The 19813-nt window shown below is 52.7% G+C and overlaps 2 protein-coding genes across 2 annotated transcripts in view; one reads left to right on the top strand and one right to left on the bottom strand.

The window, feature by feature from the left end:
• LOC142254756 (NAD(P)H dehydrogenase [quinone] 1-like) overlaps nucleotides 1–10746 on the top strand; it is a 128946-nt gene extending 118200 nt beyond the window's left edge. The window contains exons 3-6 of the mRNA XM_075326022.1: nucleotides 7357–7487; nucleotides 7606–7719; nucleotides 9082–9183; nucleotides 10387–10746. Coding sequence (XP_075182137.1) covers nucleotides 7357–7487; nucleotides 7606–7719; nucleotides 9082–9183; nucleotides 10387–10701 — 662 coding nt within the window. The 3' untranslated portion in view covers nucleotides 10702–10746. The remainder of the gene's footprint in view (nucleotides 1–7356; nucleotides 7488–7605; nucleotides 7720–9081; nucleotides 9184–10386) is intronic.
• UTP4 (UTP4 small subunit processome component) overlaps nucleotides 1–19813 on the bottom strand; it is a 480982-nt gene that overhangs the window by 414685 nt on the left and 46484 nt on the right. The window lies entirely within an intron of this gene.

Below are 19813 nucleotides of genomic sequence, written 5' to 3'. Positions count from 1 at the left end.
TCTCTACCTGTCCTCCATGTGTAGTGTGGGGTCTGTCACTCTCTACCTGTCCTCCATGTGTAGTGTGGGGTCTGTCGCTCTCTACCTGTCCTCCATGTGTAGTGCGGGGTCTGTCACTCTCTACCTGTCCTACATGTGTAGTGCGGGGTCTGTCACTCTCTACCTGTCCTACATGTGTAGTGCGGGGTCTGTCACTCTCTACCTGTCCTCCATGTGTAGTGCGGGGTCTGTCCCTCTCTACCTGTCCTCCATGTGTAGTGCGGGGTCTGTCACTCTCTACCTGTCCTCCATGTGTAGTGCAGGGTCTGTCACTCTCTACCTGTCCTCCATGTGTAGTGTGGGGTCTGTCACTCTCTACCTGTCCTACATGTGTAGTGTGGGGTCTGTCACTCTCTACCTGTCCTCCATGTGTAGTGTGGGGTCTGTCACTCTCTACCTGTCCTCCATGTGTAGTGTGGGGTCTGTCGCTCTCTACCTGTCCTCCATCTGTAGTGTGGGGTCTGTCACTCTCTACCTTTCCTCCATGTGTAGTGTGGGGTCTGTCACTCTCTACCTGTCCTCCATGTGTAGTGTGGGGTCTGTCGCTCTCTACCTGTCCTCCATCTGTAGTGCGAGGTCTGTCACTCTCTACCTGTCCTCCATGTGTAGTGCAGGGTCTGTCGTTCTCTCCGTGTCCTCCATGTGTAGTGTGGGGTCTGTCATTCTCTACTTGTCCTCCATGTGTAGTGCGGGGTCTGTCGCTCTCTGCCTGTCCTCCATGTGTAGTGCGGGGTCTGTCGCTCTCTCCCTGTCCTCCATGTGTAGTGTGGGGTCTGTCACTCTCTACCTGTCCTCCATGTGTAGTGCGGGGTCTGTCACTCTCTACCTGTCCTCCATGTGTAGTGCGGGGTCTGTCCCTCTCTACCTGTCCTCCATGTGTAGTGCGGGGTCTGTCACTCTCTACCTGTCCTCCATGTGTAGTGTGGGGTCTGTCACTCTCTACCTGTCCTCCATGTGTAGTGTGGGGTCTGTCACTCTCTACCTGTCCTCCATGTGTAGTGTGGGGTCTGTCGCTCTCTACCTGTCCTCCATCTGTAGTGTGGGGTCTGTCACTCTCTACCTGTCCTACATGTGTAGTGCGGGGTCTGTCACTCTCTACCTGTCCTACATGTGTAGTGCGGGGTCTGTCACTCTCTACCTGTCCTCCATGTGTAGTGCGGGGTCTGTCCCTCTCTACCTGTCCTCCATGTGTAGTGCGGGGTCTGTCACTCTCTACCTGTCCTCCATGTGTAGTGCAGGGTCTGTCACTCTCTACCTGTCCTCCATGTGTAGTGTGGGGTCTGTCACTCTCTACCTGTCCTACATGTGTAGTGTGGGGTCTGTCACTCTCTACCTGTCCTCCATTTGTAGTGTGGGGTCTGTCACTCTCTACCTGTCCTCCATGTGTAGTGTGGGGTCTGTCGCTCTCTACCTGTCCTACATGTGTAGTGCGGGGTCTGTCACTCTCTACCTGTCCTCCATGTGTAGTGCGGGGTCTGTCACTCTCTACCTGTCCTCCATGTGTAGTGCGAGGTCTGTCACTCTCTACCTGTCCTCCATGTGTAGTGCAGGGTCTGTCACTCTCTACCTGTCCTCCATGTGTAGTGTGGGGTCTGTCGCTCTCTACCTGTCCCCCATGTGTAGTGGGGGGTCTGTCACTCTCTACCTGTCCTCCATGTGTAGTGCGGGGTCTGTCACTCTCTACCTGTCCTCCATGTGTAGTGTGGGGTCTGTCACTCTCTACCTGTCCTCCACGTGTAGTGTGGGGTCTGTCGCTCTCTACCTGTCCTCCATGTGTAGTGTGGGGTCTGTCACTCTCTACCTGTCCTCCATGTGTAGTGTGGGGTCTGTCGCTCTCTACCTGTCCTCCATCTGTAGTGTGGGGTCTGTCACTCTCTACCTTTCCTCCATGTGTAGTGTGGGGTCTGTCACTCTCTACCTGTCCTCCATGTGTAGTGTGGGGTCTGTCATTCTCTACTTGTCCTCCATGTGTAGTGTGGGGTCTGTCGCTCTCTACCTGTCCTCCATGTGTAGTGCAGGGTCTGTCCCTCTCTACTTGTCCTCCATGTGTAGTGCGGGGTCTGTCACTCTCTCCGTGTCCTCCATGTGTAGTGTGGGGTCTGTCATTCTCTACTTGTCCTCCATGTGTAGTGGGGGGTCTGTCGCTCTCTACCTGTCCTCCATGTGTAGTGCGGGGTCTGTCACTCTCTACCTGTCCTCCATGTGTAGTGCGGGGTCTGTCACTCTCTACCTGTCCTCCACGTGTAGTGCGGGGTCTGTCACTCTCTACCTGTCCTCCATGTGTAGTGTGGGGTCTGTCACTCTCTACCTGTCCTCCATGTGTAGTGTGGGGTCTGTCACTCTCTACCTGTCCTCCATGTGTAGTGTGGGGTCTGTCGCTCTCTACCTGTCCTCCATGTGTAGTGCGGGGTCTGTCGCTCTCTACCTGTCCTCCATGTGTAGTGCGGGGTCTGTCACTCTCTACCTGTCCTCCATGTGTAGTGTGGGGTCTGTCGCTCTCTACCTGTCCTCCATGTGTAGTGCGGGGTCTGTCACTCTCTACCTGTCCTCCATGTGTAGTGCGGGGTCTGTCGCTCTCTACCTGTCCTCCATGTGTAGTGTGGGGTCTGTCGCTCTCTACCTGTCCTCCATGTGTAGTGCGGGGTCTGTCGCTCTCTACCTGTCCTCCATGTGTAGTGCGGGGTCTGTCACTCTCTACCTGATCTCCATGTGTAGTGCGGGGTCTGTCGCTCTCTACCTGTCCTCCATCTGTAGTGTGGGGTCTGTCGCTCTCTACCTGTCCTCCATGTGTAGTGCGGGGTCTGTCACTCTCTACCTGTCCTCCATGTGTAGTGCGGGGTCTGTCACTCTCTACCTGTCCTCCATGTGTAGTGCGGGGTCTGTCGCTCTCTACCTGTCCTCCATGTGTAGTGTGGGGTCTGTCGCTCTCTACCTGTCCTCCATGTGTAGTGTGGGGTCTGTCCCTCTCTACCTGTCCTCCATGTGTAGTGCGGGGTCTGTCCCTCTCTACCTGTCCTCCTTGTGTAGTGCGGGGTCTGTCTCTCTATACCTGTCCTCCATGTGTAGTGCGGGGTCTGTCACTCTCTACCTGTCCTCCATGTGTAGTGCGGGGTCTGTCACTCTCTACCTGTCCTCCACGTGTAGTGCGGGGTCTGTCACTCTCTACCTGTCCTCCACGTGTAGTGTGGGGTCTGTCGCTCTCTACCTGTCCTCCACATGTAGTGTGGGGTCTGTCGCTCTCTCCCTGTCCTCCATGTGTAGTAGGGGGTCTGTCACTCTCTACCTGTCCTCCATGTGTAGTGCGGGGTCTGTCCCTCTCTACCTGTCCTCCATGTGTAGTGTGGGGTCTGTCACTCTCTACCTGTCCTACATGTGTAGTGCGGGGTCTGTCCCTCTCTACCTGTCCTCCATGTGTAGTGCGGGGTCTGTCGCTCTCTCCCTGTCCTCCATGTGTAGTGCGGGGTCTGTCGCTCTCTCCCTGTCCTCCATGTGTAGTGCGGGGTCTGTCACTCTCTACCTGTCCTCCATGTGTAGTGCGGGGTCTGTCACTCTCTACCTGTCCTCCATGTGTAGTTCGAGGTCTGTCACTCTCTACCTGTCCCCCATGTGTAGTGGGGGGTCTGTCACTCTCTACCTGTCCTCCATGTGTAGTGCGGGGTCTGTCACTCTCTACCTGTCCTCCATGTGTAGTGTGGGGTCTGTCACTCTCTACCTGTCCTCCATGTGTAGTGTGGGGTCTGTCACTCTCTACCTTTCCTCCATGTGTAGTGTGGGGTCTGTCGCTCTCTACCTGTCCTCCATGTGTAGTGCGGGGTCTGTCCCTCTCTACCTGTCCTCCATGTGTAGTGTGGGGTCTGTCGCTCTCTACCTGTCCTCCATGTGTAGTGTGGGGTCTGACGCTCTCTCCCTGTCCTCCATGTGTAGTGCGGGGTCTGTCGTTCTCTCCGTGTCCTCCATGTGTAGTGTGGGGTCTGTCATTCTCTACTTGTCCTCCATGTGTAGTGTGGGGTCTGTCGCTCTCTCCCTGTCCTCCATGTGTAGTGCGGGGTCTGTCGCTCTCTCCCTGTCCTCCATGTGTAGTGTGGGGTCTGTCACTCTCTACCTGTCCTCCATGTGTAGTGCGGGGTCTGTCACTCTCTACCTGTCCTCCATGTGTAGTTCGAGGTCTGTCGCTCTCTATCTGTCCTCCATGTGTAGTGTGGGGTCTGTCACTCTCTACCTGTCCTACATGTGTAGTGCGGGGTCTGTCACTCTCTACCTATCCTCCATGTGTAGTGCGGAGTCTGTCGCTCTCTATCTGTCCTCCATGTGTAGTGCGGGGTCTGTCCCTCTCTACCTGTCCTCCATGTGTAGTGTGGGGTCTGTCACTCTCTACCTGTCCTCCATGTGTAGTGTGGGGTCTGTCGCTCTCTACCTGTCCTCCATGTGTAGTGTGGGGTCTGTCGCTCTCTACCTGTCCTCCACGTGTAGTGTGGGGTCTGTCCCTCTCTACTTGTCCTCCATGTGTAGTGCGGGGTCTGTCACAATCTCCGTGTCCTCCATGTGTAGTGGGGGGTCAGTCGCTCTCTACCTGTCCTCCATGTGTAGTGCGGGGTCTGTCACTCTCTACCTGTCCTCCATGTGTAGTGTGGGGTTTGTCACTCTCTACCTGATCTCCATGTGTAGTGCGGGGTCTGTCGCTCTCTACCTGTCCTCCATCTGTAGTGTGGGGACTGTCGCTCTCTACCTGTCCTCCATGTGTAGTGTGGGGTCTGTCACTCTCTACCTGTCCTCCATGTGTAGTGCGAGGTCTGTCACTCTCTACCTGTCCTCCATGTGTAGTGTGGGGTCTGTCGCTCTCTACCTGTCCTCCATGTGTAGTGTGGGGTCTGACGCTCTCTCCCTGTCCTCCATGTGTAGTTCGAGGTCTGTCGCTCTCTACCTGTCCTCCATGTGTAGTGCGGGGTCTGTCATTCTCTACTTGTCCTCCATGTGTAGTGCGGGGTCTGTCGTTCTCTCAGTGTCCTCCATGTGTAGTGCGGGGTCTGTCATTCTCTACTTGTCCTCCATGTGTAGTGCGGGGTCTGTCGCTCTCTCCCTGTCCTCCATGTGTAGTGCGGGGTCTGTCGCTCTCTCCCTGTCCTCCATGTGTAGTTCGAGGTCTGTCGCTCTCTACCTGTCCTCCATGTGTAGTGCGGGGTCTGTCCCTCTCTACCTGTCCTCCATGTGTAGTGTGGGGTCTGTCACTCTCTACCTGTCCTACATGTGTAGTGCGGGGTCTGTCCCTCTCTACCTGTCCTCCATGTGTAGTGTGGGGTCTGTCACTCTCTACCTGTCCTCCATGTGTAGTGTGGGGTTTGTCGCTCTCTATCTGTCCTCCATGTGTAGTGCGGGGTCTGTCGCTCTCTACCTGTCCTCCATGTGTAGTGCGGGGTCTGTCGCTCTCTACCTGTCCTCCATGTGTAGTGTGGGGTCTGTCACTCTCTACCTGTCCTCCATGTGTAGTGCGGGGTCTGTCCCTCTCTACCTGTCCTCCATGTGTAGTGCGGGGTCTGTCCCTCTCTACCTGTCCTCCATGTGTAGTGTGGGGTCTGTCACTCTCTACCTGTCCTCCATGTGTAGTGTGGGGTCTGTCGCTCTCTACCTGTCCTCCACGTGTAGTGTGGGGTCTGTCCCTCTCTACTTGTCCTCCATGTGTAGTGCGGGGTCTGTCACTCTCTCCGTGTCCTCCATGTGTAGTGTGGGGTCTGTCATTCTCTACTTGTCCTCCATGTGTAGTGCGAGATCTGTCGCTCTCTACCTGTCCTCCATGTGTAGTGCGGGGTCTGTCACTCTCTACCTGTCCTCCATGTGTAGTGCGAGATCTGTCGCTCTCTACCTGTCCTCCATGTGTAGTGCGGGGTCTGTCGCTCTCTACCTGTCCTCCATGTGTAGTGCGGGGTCTGTCGCTCTCTACCTGTCCTCCATGTGTAGTGCGGGGGTCTGTCGCTCCCTACCTGTCCTCCATGTGTAGTGCGAGATCTGTCGCTCTCTACCTGTCCTCCATGTGTAGTGCGGGGTGTGTCGCTCTCTACCTGTCCTCCATGTGTAGTGCGGGGTCTGTCGCTCCCTACCTGTCCTCCATGTGTAGTGCGAGATCTGTCGCTCTCTACCTGTCCTCCATGTGTAGTGCGGGGTGTGTCGCTCTCTATCTGTCCTCCATGTGTAGTGCGGGGTCTGTCGCTCTCTACCTGTCCTCCATGTGTAGTGCGGGGTCTGTCACTCTCTACCTGTCCTCCATGTGTAGTGCGGGGTCTGTCGCTCTCTACCTGTCCTCCATGTGTAGTGCGGGGTCTGTCACTCTCTACCTGTCCTCCATGTGTAGTGCGGGGTCTGTCACTCTCTACCTGTCCTCCATGTGTAGTGCGGGGTCTGTCGCTCCCTACCTGTCCTCCATGTGTAGTGCGAGATCTGTCGCTCTCTACCTGTCCTCCATGTGTAGTGCGGGGTGTGTCGCTCTCTATCTGTCCTCCATGTGTAGTGCGGGGTCTGTCGCTCTCTACCTGTCCTCCATGTGTAGTGGGGGGTCTGTCCCTCTCTACCTGTCCTCCATGTGTAGTGTGGGGTCTGTCACTCTCTACCTGTCCTCCATGTGTAGTGCGGGGTCTGTCACTCTCTACCTGTCCTCCACATGTAGTGTGGGGTCTGTCGCTCTCTCCCTGTCCTCCATGTGTAGTAGGGGGTCTGTCACTCTCTACCTGTCCTCCATGTGTAGTGCGGGGTCTGTCGCTCTCTACCTGTCCTCCATGTGTAGTGCGGGGTCTGTCGCTCTCTACCTGTCCTCCATGTGTAGTGCGGGGTCTGTCACTCTCTACCTGTCCTCCATGTGTAGTGCGAGATCTGTCGCTCTCTACCTGTCCCTCCATGTGTAGTGCGGGGTCTGTCACTCTCTACCTGTCCTCCACATGTAGTGTGGGGTCTGTCGCTCTCTCCCTGTCCTCCATGTGTAGTAGGGGGTCTGTCACTCTCTACCTGTCCTCCATGTGTAGTGCGGGGTCTGTCGCTCTCTACCTGTCCTCCATGTGTAGTGCGGGGTCTGTCGCTCTCTACCTGTCCTCCATGTGTAGTGCGGGGTCTGTCACTCTCTACCTGTCCTCCATGTGTAGTGCGAGATCTGTCGCTCTCTACCTGTCCTCCATGTGTAGTGCGGGGTCTGTCGCTCTCTACCTGTCCTCCATGTGTAGTGCGGGGTCTGTCGCTCTCTACCTGTCCTCCATGTGTAGTGCGAGATCTGTCGCTCTCTACCTGTCCTCCATGTGTAGTGCGGGGATTTATATACAATATCTCTACCTTGTGCAGAAAAAGTTCAGGATCCTGAAAACTTCAAATACGGTCCAGAATCCATGAACGCCTGGAAAGAAGGACGCCTCAGCCATGATATTGTAGTGGAGCAGAAGAAGCTGGAAGCCGCGGACCTGGTGATATTTCAGGTACAATTTTGCACGTCTGTAACTGTCGCCTTTGTCCATAGAAACAATGAAGTTCCAGTTTTCAGATTGTTTTTTTTCCCACTAGTTTCAATCAATATTTGTTTTCTCCTTTGGTCAGTTTCCGGTGTTCTGGTTCGGGCTCCCCGCCATCCTCAAGGGCTGGTTTGACCGGGTCCTAACTCAAGGATTTGCTTATAGTCTATCGTCTATGTACGATAACGGACATTTTAAGGTAAGGCGATCAGTAAGGGGCACTACAAAAAATGGCGATACCGATATCTTAAAAGTGGTCAGAAAAAATCCGTGCAACTCTTTCTTAGGTAAATCTGTCTCTGTGAAAGCAGCCATATTTAATTATTACCCAGCTTTCCAAGTTTCTGCAGGAGGTTTCACCCAGCTTTCCCAGTTTCTGCAGGAGGTTTCACCCAGCTTTTACAGCGGTTTCACCCAGCTTTCCCAGTTTCTTCAGGAGGTTTCACCCAGCTTTCCCAGTTTCTTTAGGAGGTTTCACCCAGCTTTCCCAGTTTCTGCAGGAGCTTTCCCAGTTTCTTCAGGAGGTTTCAACCCAGCTTTTACAGCGGTTTCACACAGTTTTCCCAGTTTCTGCAGGAGGTTTCACCCAGCTTTTCTCATTTTCTGTAGGTTTCACCCAACTTTCCCAGATTCTGAAGCAATTTCACCCAACTTTCCCAGTTTCTGCAGGAGGTTTCACCCAGCTTTCCAGTTTCTCCAGGAGGTTTCACCCAGCTTTTCCAGTTTCTCCAGGAGGTTTCACCCAGCTTTTCCAGTTTCTCCAGGAGGTTTCACCCAGCTTTCCCAGTTTCTGCAGGAGGTTTCACCCAGCTTTCCCAGTTTCTGCAGGAGGTTTCCCAGTTTCTTCAGGAGGTTTCACCCAGCTTTTACAGCGGTTTCACCCAGCTTTCCCAGTTCCTGCAGGAGGTTTCACCCAGCTTTTCTCATTTTTTTGTAGGAGGTTTCACCCAACTTTCCCAGATTCTGAAGCAATTTCACCCAACTTTCCCAGTTTCTGCAGGAGGTTTCACCCAGCTTTCCCAGTTTCTCCAGGAGGTTTCACCCAGCTTTTCCAGTTTCTCCAGGAGGTTTCACCCAGCTTTCCCAGTTTCTCCAGGAGGTTTCACCCAGCTTTTCCAGTTTCTCCAGGAGGTTTCACCCAGCTTTCCCAGTTTCTGCAGGAGGTTTCACCCAGCTTTCCCAGTTTCTGCAGGAGGTTTCACCCAGCTTTCCCAGTTTCTGCAGGAGGTTTCACCCAGCTTTCCCAGTTTCTCCAGGAGGTTTCACCCAGCTTTTCCAGTTTCTCCAGGAGGTTTCACCCAGCTTTCCCAGTTTCTGCAGGAGGTTTCACCCAGCTTTTCCAGTTTCTCCAGGAGGTTTCACCCAGCTTTCCCAGTTTCTCCAGGAGGTTTCACCCAGCTTTCCCAGTTTCTCCAGGAGGTTTCACCCAGCTTTTCCAGATTCTCCAGGAGGTTTCACCCAGCTTTTCCAGTTTCTTCAGGGGCTTAACTTTCAAGTATTTCCCACCAAAATTCCATGTACTCACAAAACAAATTCTTTGATGTTTTCTTTCTTTCCACAGAATAAAAAGGCAGTTCTGTCCTTCACGACTGGGGGGCTGGAATCCATGTACAGCCCCCTAGGGATCAATGGAGATGTCAATGTTCTTCTGTGGCCAGTGCAGGTAACACGGCTGATAGTTTTACATTAAATGGTGGGGGGTGTACTGGTGTTGGCAAAGAGGGGCCTCTCCCACAATCCCCCCCCCCCAAAAAAAAACAACACCAAACAAACCTAACTACCGGTAAGCCACTTTTAGAGAGGGGGCAAATCCCAAATCCCTTCTATACCGGTATGTCATACCTGTAGTATAGTTTTAAGTGGTGTGCATAGGAAAAAAAAGTTTGCATAAAAAAGTTATTTAAAATGCAAATGTACTGAGCCCCTTTGACTACAATGTGCACCCTCAATTTGCATTTTGAGCACTTTGTCGTATCTTGATTGACAGGTCACCCTTCAGCTGAGCCGATGTAGTTATCGCTGGATCCTGTCTGCACAGTAAAGCTGGTGTCACACATAACGACGACGACAACGACGTCGCTGCAACGTCACCATATTCTGTGACGTTGCAGCGACCTCAACAGCGACGTCGCTGTGTGTGACACCTAACAACGATCAGACCCCTGCTGCGAAATCGTTGCTCGCTCCTGAATGCTCGAAGTCATTTTTTGATCGCTGCTATCCCGCTGCGCCATGCTGATAAGCTGATAATCCTTGTGTTTGACACCGCAGCAGCGACGCTACGTCTGAAACCACACAACGACCGTCGACGTCGCTATGATCGCTGCTCCGTCGCTGCTTTTTCTAACATGTTTGACAGCTTACTAACGATCATCTATGGTCGCTGCTACGTCACAGAATATGGTGACGTTGCGTCGTTGTCGTCGTCGTTATGTGTGACACTAGCTTATCAAGTGGTGGTCACATATAAGAGTCAGCCATGACACTATATGAGGGGCTATAGAGCCCCCCCAATTCCATTCAGCCCTATCAAGATATGACAGTGCTCTGCCTGCATCCTTGGTCCCATAGAATTAAAGGGATTTTCCACTAAATACATTCATCACCACCTGCCAACTACCGAGACTCACACTAATGCTAAGAATGGGGGTCCATGCACCATAGACTTGTTAGCCCCATTGAAGTCAATAGAGCGGTGCTCGCTCTTTGGCACCCATTGGATTGATCTCCAGCGATCAAACATTTATATCTAAGGGATTCAAACCTTTTTAAAAAAGGCAGAGCTGCAATACCAGACACTGCCTATGGCATAGGGAGGCGCTGTTTCAGTACAACCCCTTTTATCTTCTTTGTGTTTTCTCCACAGAGAGGGATCTTGCACTTTTGTGGTTTCCAAGTGCTGGAGCCTCAGATTAATTACAGCATTGCTCACACTCCTCCGGAGAAACGCTCTCTAATCCTCGAGGCGTGGCAGGCGCGGCTGAACAACATCTGGGAAGAAAAAGCCATTAACTTTGCAGCCAATGAGGATTTCGACCTTTCCTTCGCGGGGGGCTTTGTACTGAAAAAGGAAGTGGTGGAGAAGAACGCAAACAGCAAATATGGGTTTACCGTAGGTCAGCACGGGGGTAAAGCCTTCCCTCCGGACAATCAAGTGAAGGCCGGCTGCACCAAGCTCTGAGATCTGCTACATCGTGTCCAATAAAACTAGTCGTATTTACCTGTACTTTTTTTTTTTTTGCCTCATTGTGCCCCTGATCTCATGTCTGCTCAAAATTCAGAAAATGATGCTTAAATGCCATACAATGGGACATAGGGTGCAGAAAAGGTCCAAAAGAAACCGCCTGGAATTCTACTGAAAAGGACAGCTGAAAAGATCATTGGCTGAAAACAGCTGACCGACTGATTAGGCTAATAAACAAACACTGATCGGAAAATGAAGGGAATTTTGTTACTTACCGTAAATTCCTTTTCTTCTAGCTCTTATTGGGAGACCCAGACGATTGGGTGTATAGCACTGCCTCCGGAGGCCACACAAAGCATTACACTAAAAAGTGTAAGGCCCCTCCCCTTCTGGCTATACACCCCCAGTGGGATCACTGGCTCACCAGTTTTAGTGCAAAAGCAAGAAGGAGGAAAGCCAATAACTGGTTTAAACAAATTCACTCCGAAGTAACGTCGGAGAACTGAAAACCGTTCAACATGAACAACATGTGTACCCGCAAAACAACCAAAAATCCCGAAGGACAACAGGGCGGGTGCTGGGTCTCCCAATAGGAGCTAGAAGAAAAGGAATTTACGGTAAGTAACAAAATTCCCTTCTTCTTCGGCGCTCCATTGGGAGACCCAGACGATTGGGACGTCCAAAAGCTGTCCCTGGGTGGGTAAAGAAATACCTCATGTTAGAGCTGCAAAGACAGCCCTCCCCTACGGGGAGGCAACTGCCGCCTGCAGGACTCTTCTACCTAGGCTGGCGTCCGCCGAAGCATAGGTATGCACCTGATAATGTTTGGTGAAAGTGTGCAGACTCGACCAGGTAGCTGCCTGGCACACCTGTTGAGCTGTAGCCTGGTGTCGTAATGCCCAGGACGCACCCACGGCTCTGGTAGAATGGGCCTTCAGCCCTGATGGAACCGGAAGCCCAGCAGAACGGTAGGCTTCAAGAATTGGTTCTTTGATCCATCGAGCCAGGGTGGCTTTTGAAGCCTGCGACCCTTTGCGCTTACCAGCGACAAGGACAAAGAGTGCATCCGAGCGGCGCAGGGGCGCCGTGCGGGAAACGTAGATTCTGAGTGCTCTCACCAGATCCAACAAATGTAGATCCTTTTCATACCGATGAACTGCATGCGGATAAAAGGAAGGCAAGGAGATATCCTGATTAAGGTGAAAAGAGGATACCACCTTAGGGAGAAACTCCTGAATGGGGCGCAGCACTACCTTGTCCTGGTGGAACACCAGGAAAGGAGCTTTGGATGACAGCGCTGCTAGTTCAGACACTCTCCTAAGAGACGTGACCGCTACCAGAAATGCCACTTTCTGTGAGAGTCGAGAAAGTGACACATCCCTCAGGGGCTCGAAAGGCGGCTTCTGGAGAGCAACAAGGACCTTGTTTAGATCCCACGGATCTAACGGCCTCCTGTACGGAGGTACGATATGACACACCCCCTGCAGGAACGTGCGCACCTTAGAAAGTCGCGCTAGACGCTTCTGAAAAAACACGGATAGTGCCGAGACTTGCCCTTTAAGGGAGCCGAGCGACAAGCCCTTTTCCAACCCAGATTGCAGGAAGGAAAGAAAGACAGGTAACGCGAATGGCCAGGGGGATACTCCTTGTGCAGAGCACCAGGATAAGAATATCTTCCACGTTCTGTGGTAGATCTTAGCAGACGTGGGCTTCCTAGCCTGTCTCATGGTGGCAACGACCCCTTGGGATAATCCTGAAGACGCTAGGATCCAGGACTCAATGGCCACACAGTCAGGTTCAGGGCCGCAGAATTCCGATGGAAAAACGGCCCTTGGGACAGTAAGTCTGGTCGGTCTGGTAGTGCCCACGGTTGGCCGACCGTGAGATGCCACAGATCCGGGTACCACGACATCCTCGGCCAGTCTGGGGCGACGAGTATGACGCGGCCGCAATCGGATCTGATCTTGCGTAACACTCTGGGCAAGAGTGCCAGAGGTGGAAACACATAAGGGAGCCGGAACTGCGACCAATCTTGCACTAAGGCGTCTGCCGCTAGAGCTCTTTGATCGCGAGACCGCGCTATGAAGGTCGGGACCTTGTTGTTGTGCCGAGACGCCATTAGGTCGACGTCCGGCACCCCCCAGCGGCGGCAGATTTCCTGAAACACGTCCGGGTGAAGGGACCATTCCCCTGCGTCCATGCCCTGGCGACTGAGGAAGTCTGCTTCCCAGTTTTCTACGCCCGGGATGTGAACTGCGGATATGGTGGATGCTCTTTCCTCCACCCACATCAGAATCCGCCGGACTTCCTGGAAGGCTTGCCGACTGCGTGTCCCCCCTTGGTGGTTGAGGTATGCCACCGCTGTGGAGTTGTCCGACTGAATTCGGATCTGCCTTCCTTCCAGCCACTGCTGGAAGGCTAATAGGGCAAGATACACTGCCCTGATTTCCAGAACATTGATCTGAAGGGTGGACTCCTGCTGAGTCCACGTCCCTTGAGCCCTGTGGTGGAGAAAAACTGCTCCCCACCCTGACAGACTCGCGTCTGTCGTGACCACTGCCCAGGATGGAGGCAGGAATGATCTTCCCTGTGATAATGAGGTGGGAAGAAGCCACCATTGCAGAGAGTCCTTGGTCGTCTGAGAAAGGGAGACTTTCCTGTCTAGGGAAGTTGTCTTCCCGTCCCATTGGCGGAGAATGTCCCATTGAAGTGGGCGCAGATGAAACTGCGCGAACGGGACTGCCTCCTTTGCTGCCACCATCTTCCCTAGGAAGTGCATGAGGCGCCTTAAGGGGTGCGACTGACCCTGAAGGAGAGACTGCACCCCTGTCTGTAGTGACCGCTGCTTGTCCAGCGGAAGCTTCACTATCGCTGAGAGAGTATGAAACTCCATGCCAAGATACGTTAGTGATTGAGTCGGTGCCAGGTTTGACTTTGAAAAGTTGATGATCCACCCGAAAGTCTGGAGAGTCTCCAGCGCAACATTCAGGCTGTGTTGGCATGCCTCTTGAGAGGGTGCTTTGACAAGTAGATCGTCTAAGTAAGGAATCACCGAATGTCCCTGAGAATGCAAGACTGCTACCACTGCCGCCATGACCTTGGTGAAAACCCGTGGGGCTGTCGCCAGACCAAATGGCAGAGCTACGAACTGGAGATGGTCGTCTCCTATCACGAAACGTAAAAAAACGTTGGTGCTCTGTAGCAATCGGCACGTGGAGATAAGCATCTTTGATGTCTATTGATGCAAGGAAATCTCCTTGAGACATTGAGGCAATGACGGAGCGGAGGGATTCCATCCGGAACCGCCTGGCGTTCACATGCTTGTTGAGCAGCTTTAGGTCCAGAACAGGACGGAACGAGCCGTCCTTTTTTGGAACCACGAAGAGATTGGAGTAAAAACCTTGCCCTTGTTCCTGAGGAGGAACAGGGATCACCACTCCTTCTGCTCTTAGTGAGCACACCGCCTGCAGAAGGGCATTTGCTCGGTCGGGATGTGGGGAGGTTCTGAAGAACCGAGGCGGAGGACGAGAACTGAATTCTATCCTGTACCCGTGAGACAAAATGTCTGCTACCCACCGGTCTTTGACCTGTGGCAGCCAAATGTCGCAAAAGCGGGAGAGCCTGCCACCGACCGAGGATGCGGAGGGATGAGGCCGAAAGTCATGAGGCAGCCGCCTTGGAAGCGGTTCCTCCGGTTGCTTTCTTGGGGCGTGAATGAGCCCGCCAGGAATCTGAGCTCCTTTGCTCCTTCTGAGTCCCTTTGGACGGAGGAGAATTGGGTCTTGCTGGAGCCTCGAAAGGACCGAAACCTCGACTGCCACTTCCTCTGTTGAGGTTTGCTCGATCTGGGCTGGGGTAAGGAGGAGTCCTTACCCTTGGACTGTTTAATGATCTCAGCCAATTGCTCACCAAACAGTCTGTCTCCAGATAGTGGCAAGCTGGTTAAACATTTCTTGGAAGCAGAATCTGCTTTCCATTCCTTTAACCACAAGGCTCTGCGCAAAACCACAGAGTTGGCAGACGCCATTGAGGTACGGCTCGTAGAGTCCAGGACAGCGTTGATAGCGTAAGTCGCAAACGCAGACATTTGCGAGGTTAGGGACGCTACTCGCGGCACTGCTGGACGTATGATAGAGTCCACCTGTGCCAGGCCAGCTGAAATAGCTTGGAGTGCCCACACGGCCGCGAATGCTGGAGCAAACGACGCGCCGATAGCTTCATAGACAGACTTTAACCAAAGGTCCATCTGTCTGTCATTGGCATCTTTAAGTGAAGCCCCATCTTCCACTGCAACTATGGATCTAGCCGCAAGCCTGGAGATTGGGGGGTCCACCTTTGGACACTGGGTCCAGCGTTTGACCACGTCAGGGGGAAAGGGATAACGTGTATCCTTAAGACGTTTGGAGAAACGCTTATCTGGATAAGCATGATGTTTCTGGACTGATTCTCTGAAGTCAGAGTGGTCCAGAAAAGTACTCAATTTACGCTTAGGATACCGGAAATGGAACTTCTCCTGCTGTGCAGCTGCCTCCTCTGCAGAAGGGGCTGGGGGAGAAATATCCAACAGTCTATTGATGGCCGCTATAAGGTCATTTACCATAGCGTCACCATCAGGGGTATCTAGATTGAGAGCGGTGTCAGGATTAGATTCCTGATCACCCACCTCTGTCTCCTCATACAGAGCCTCGTCTCGCTGAGACCCTGACCAGTGTGATGACGTGGAGGGTCTTTCCCAGCGAGCCCGCTTAGGCTGCCTGGGACTGTCATCCGAGTCAGAGTCTTCAGCCTGTGATGCCTGGGACCCCCTTGAAGTACGGATTAGTTCCAACTGAGGGGGACTGGGGAGCATAGACACAGCAGTGTCCATGGTCTGAGCAACTGGCCTGGACTGCAAGGTTTCCAGGATTTTTGTCATAGTCACAGACATCTTATCAGCAAAAACTGCAAATTCTGTCCCCGTCACCGGGGCAGGGTTCACAAGCGTCTCTGCCTGGGCCACTACCACCATAGGCTCCGGCTGACGAAGTGGCACAGGGATTGAACATTGCACACAATGGGGGTCATTGTAACCTGCCGGTAGATTAGCCCCACATGCGGCACAAGCAGTGCATACCGCCTGTGCCTTGGCACCCTTGCGTTTTGCGGATGACATGTTGTTGTCTCCTCAGAGCAATGTAGGGTATACAGCCAAGAAGCGACTGTACAGTGCAATATAAATATATATGGTACAGGGAAAAAAATGCACCAAATAACACTGTGGCACTAGTGGGGCCAGCACTTATGTGCAGCTTACCGCCCGCATAAACGCGGGTGTGTGGTCGCCAGAGTCCCTTGTCTGAGTCCCCCAGAGCCTGTGTCCGTTCTCCAGCCAGACTGCATGCAGGAATGGCTGCCGGCGTCCTGTGGAGAGGGGCGGGCCCTGGGCGTGTTGAGACCAAGAGCGGGAAACTTGCGTCCCCACTGTGCCCAGTGAGAGGGCTGGAGTATGTAAATAAGACTCCAGCCCTCGGCGCTGACTATAGAACAGCGTCTCTCCCTTTCCCTGATTGACAGGGAGGGGGCGGGAACGAAGCAGAGCTAGGCCGCAAAAGCCGGGGACTAGATTTATGAGCGCTGCCGCCGTAAAAGCGCGGGCAGCGCGAGTCCCCGGCGCACTACAAGTCCCAGCCGCGCCGCCGCTCCCGGAGCGGCCGGCGCGGTAGTTCCCAAGACATAAAATCACTGAGCTAAGCTGCAGTGACTCTAACCCGAGCGCGCAGCGCTAATGCCCCCGGCGCACTAGCACACCCAGCAAGCCTGGAGTGTGCGTGGCCTGTCTGTGCGGGGACACAGAGTACCTGAACGTTGCAGGGCCTTGTCCCTGACTGTACTCAGCTCCTCCAGCAGGGTCTCTGGGTCTGTGGATGGAGCTCGGCCTCAGGGTTTGGGGGCCGGTAAGATCCCACTTCCACAGAGCCCCTCAGGGGGATGGGGAAGGAAAGCAGCATGTGGGCTCCAGCCTCCGTACCCGCAATGGGTACCTCAACCTTACAAACCGCAAGTGGGGTGAGAAGGGAGCATGCTGGGGGCCCTATATGGGCCCTCTTTTCTTCCATCCGATAGAGTCAGCAGCTACTGCTGACTAAACAGTGGAGCTATGCGTGGATGTCTGACCTCCTTCGCACAAAGCAGAAAACTGGTGAGCCAGTGATCCCACTGGGGGTGTATAGCCAGAAGGGGAGGGGCCTTACACTTTTTAGTGTAATGCTTTGTGTGGCCTCCGGAGGCAGTGCTATACACCCAATCGTCTGGGTCTCCCAATGGAGCGCCGAAGAAATATAGATTAGTGGCAGCCATACGAGCATGCATAGAGGTTTGTCTCCACCTAGTGGTGGTGCTGGATATTGCAACATGATGTAAGATGTTACAAAAATCCAACAAACTCCTTTTCCATCCAGTTCGAGATTAAGGACTTATTAGTTTCTGCAGATGGTGAGTGGCCACCAATGTAGTGGTCAATACACCCCTTTCTTAAAGGGAATGCGTAAGTATTAAAACTAATTGTAATATGAAAAACAAAACACCAGATTAATATAAAACTTGTAGGTCTCAGATTAGACTCCTAATTCCTGTTTTGTCACAGATTAGTTTGGACCGTATTTCTTTATATAAGAGTATTAACTGAGCATGCTATCTTTTGCAAAGGTCATTGTACAGGAGAAGGAGGAGGTGAGCTGTGACATCGCCTATTGTGGATGGTAGAACCTGTTATCTACTGTATATTGAGTTATTAGTCATTGTACAGTAGTAGAAGGAGAGCTGTGACACCCAACCATTCACAATAGGTCATATCACAGCTCCCCTCCTCTTCCTCTTGTACATTAATAACTCAATATTACAGTAGATAACACATGATCAACCATTCACAGTAGGTGATGTCACAGCTCACCTACTGTACAATGACTGATAACACCTATATACAGTAAACACAGGATACTTCACAATAGATGTCACAGCTCACCTCCTCCCCTACTGTACAGTGACTGATAACCCCTGTATATATAGTAGATAACACAAGATTCACCATTCACAATAGGCAATAGCACAGCTCACTTCCTCCTGTACAATGAGTGATAGCTCAATATACACTATATATCACCTATTGTGAATGGTGGATCCTGTTATCTAGTATACATTGCGTTATCACTCATTGTACAGGAGGAGGAAGTGAGCTGTGATAACACGATTCACCATAGGTAATAATGTGGCGCCCTGGACTAGCCAGGTCGTCACAGGTACTACAACAGACACCCCACCCCGAGACAGGCACATCAGCCAGACACAAAATCCTTGTTGCCTCCATCCAGAGGCTGATGTCCACACCAGGTGGGGTGGAGCCAGGCGGTTGGCCCCACCCACTGAGGAGTACACAGGCCTGGACCTGGAGGCGGGAGAAGGAAGTCAGATCAGTTAGGGAGAGTGAAGTGAAAGGTGTGAAGTAGCAGTGGAGGAGCAGACTGACCGTGCCAAGGTACGTGGCCCGGGCACCAAGAGCAAGGTTGGCAGACTGTGGTGGCCGTCTGCAGGAGAGGCAGATCAACGCGGGACCGGGGACGGGCGGTGGCCCGCCGGTACCGAACCGGGGAGCGAAGTGAAGCCAGCACACACAGGCAGGGCCTGCAGACCCTGACCAGGCTTGGAGTCACCATTAGAGGTCAAATCCGTCAGGAAACCCCTGGGGTTCCGGTCACTAACAGCCAAGACCCGATTGAAGGCAACCGCCCAACCAACAGAAGGAAATACAGCTACCGCCACAGCTAGAGTTCCAAGGGCCAGAGCTTGCGGGCAAAAGGGCTCCTCCGGCACATACACACGCTGGGGAGCGGGTAACTGGTGGGAATCCATTGGGACCGAACATACACAAAGGTGCAGGGAAAGGCAGTCACCACCAACCGTCCAGGAGAAGCCACAGCAGCCGGCTGCGGGACCCGTCCATCCAGCCGTTTAGTTTACCAGAGACTTTGCGTACATTTGTGGCTGAGTGAGTACTACCGTGCCGTCTGGCACCGCGCTGCGAATCCAAGCGACCCTGCACCCATGGAGGGGGAAAACAACATCCCAGCTGCTCCCTACCATCGCTCCCGGGATCCCTGTCACCAGCAGCGGTGGTGCCCATCTTCACCACAACCCGTGGGTGGCGTCATGGACCAAATCCCCAAACCAAACTACCCCCCCTTTCACTCACGGGCGAGGAGCGCCGCTCGAGTCCCCGAGCAGAAGTCGCAGCAGCGCCGGACCCGAGCGTTAGCGAGCGCAGCGGCGCCCTCCCTGCCCGCGACAATATCTTATATATATATATATATATATATATATATATATATATATATATATATATATATATATATATATATATATATACACACACACACACACATACATACATATATACACACACAGAGAGAGGTGTTATTAGTCATTGTACAGGAGGAGGTGGTGAGCTGTGACCACCTATTGTGAATGGTGGATCCTGAGTCATCAAAGCTCACCTCCTCCCCTCCTGTACAATGACTGACAAAACTTCTATATACAGTAGATATTAGTCATTGTTCAGAAGGGAGACTAGGTGAGCCATGATATCAGCTATTGTGAAAGGTGGATCCTTAGATATCACAGCTCACCTCCTCCCCCTCCTGTAATATGACTGATAATACCAATATACAGTAGATATCAGTCATTGTACAGGAAGGGGAGGAAGTGAGCTGTGATATCACCTATTGTGAATGGTGGATCCTGAGTCATCAAAGCTCACCTCCTCCCCTCCTGTACAATGACTGACAAAACTTCTATATACAGTAGATATTAGTCATTGTTCAGAAGGGAGACTAGGTGAGCCATGATATCAGCTATTGTGAAAGGTGGATCCTTAGATATCACAGCTCACCTCCTCCCCCTCCTGTAATATGACTGATAATACCAATATACAGTAGATATCAGTCATTGTACAGGAAGGGGAGGAAGTGAGCTGTGATATCACCTATTGTGAATGGTGGATCCTGAGTCATCAAAGCTCACCTCCTCCCCTCCTGTACAATGACTGACAAAACTTCTATATACAGTAGATATTAGTCAT

Source organism: Anomaloglossus baeobatrachus, chromosome 10 (assembly GCF_048569485.1).
Source record: "Anomaloglossus baeobatrachus isolate aAnoBae1 chromosome 10, aAnoBae1.hap1, whole genome shotgun sequence".
Lineage (NCBI taxonomy): Eukaryota > Metazoa > Chordata > Amphibia > Anura > Aromobatidae > Anomaloglossus > Anomaloglossus baeobatrachus.
The sequence above is the reverse complement of the archived record's forward strand: the minus strand, read 5'-3'. Positions and strand labels throughout refer to the sequence as shown.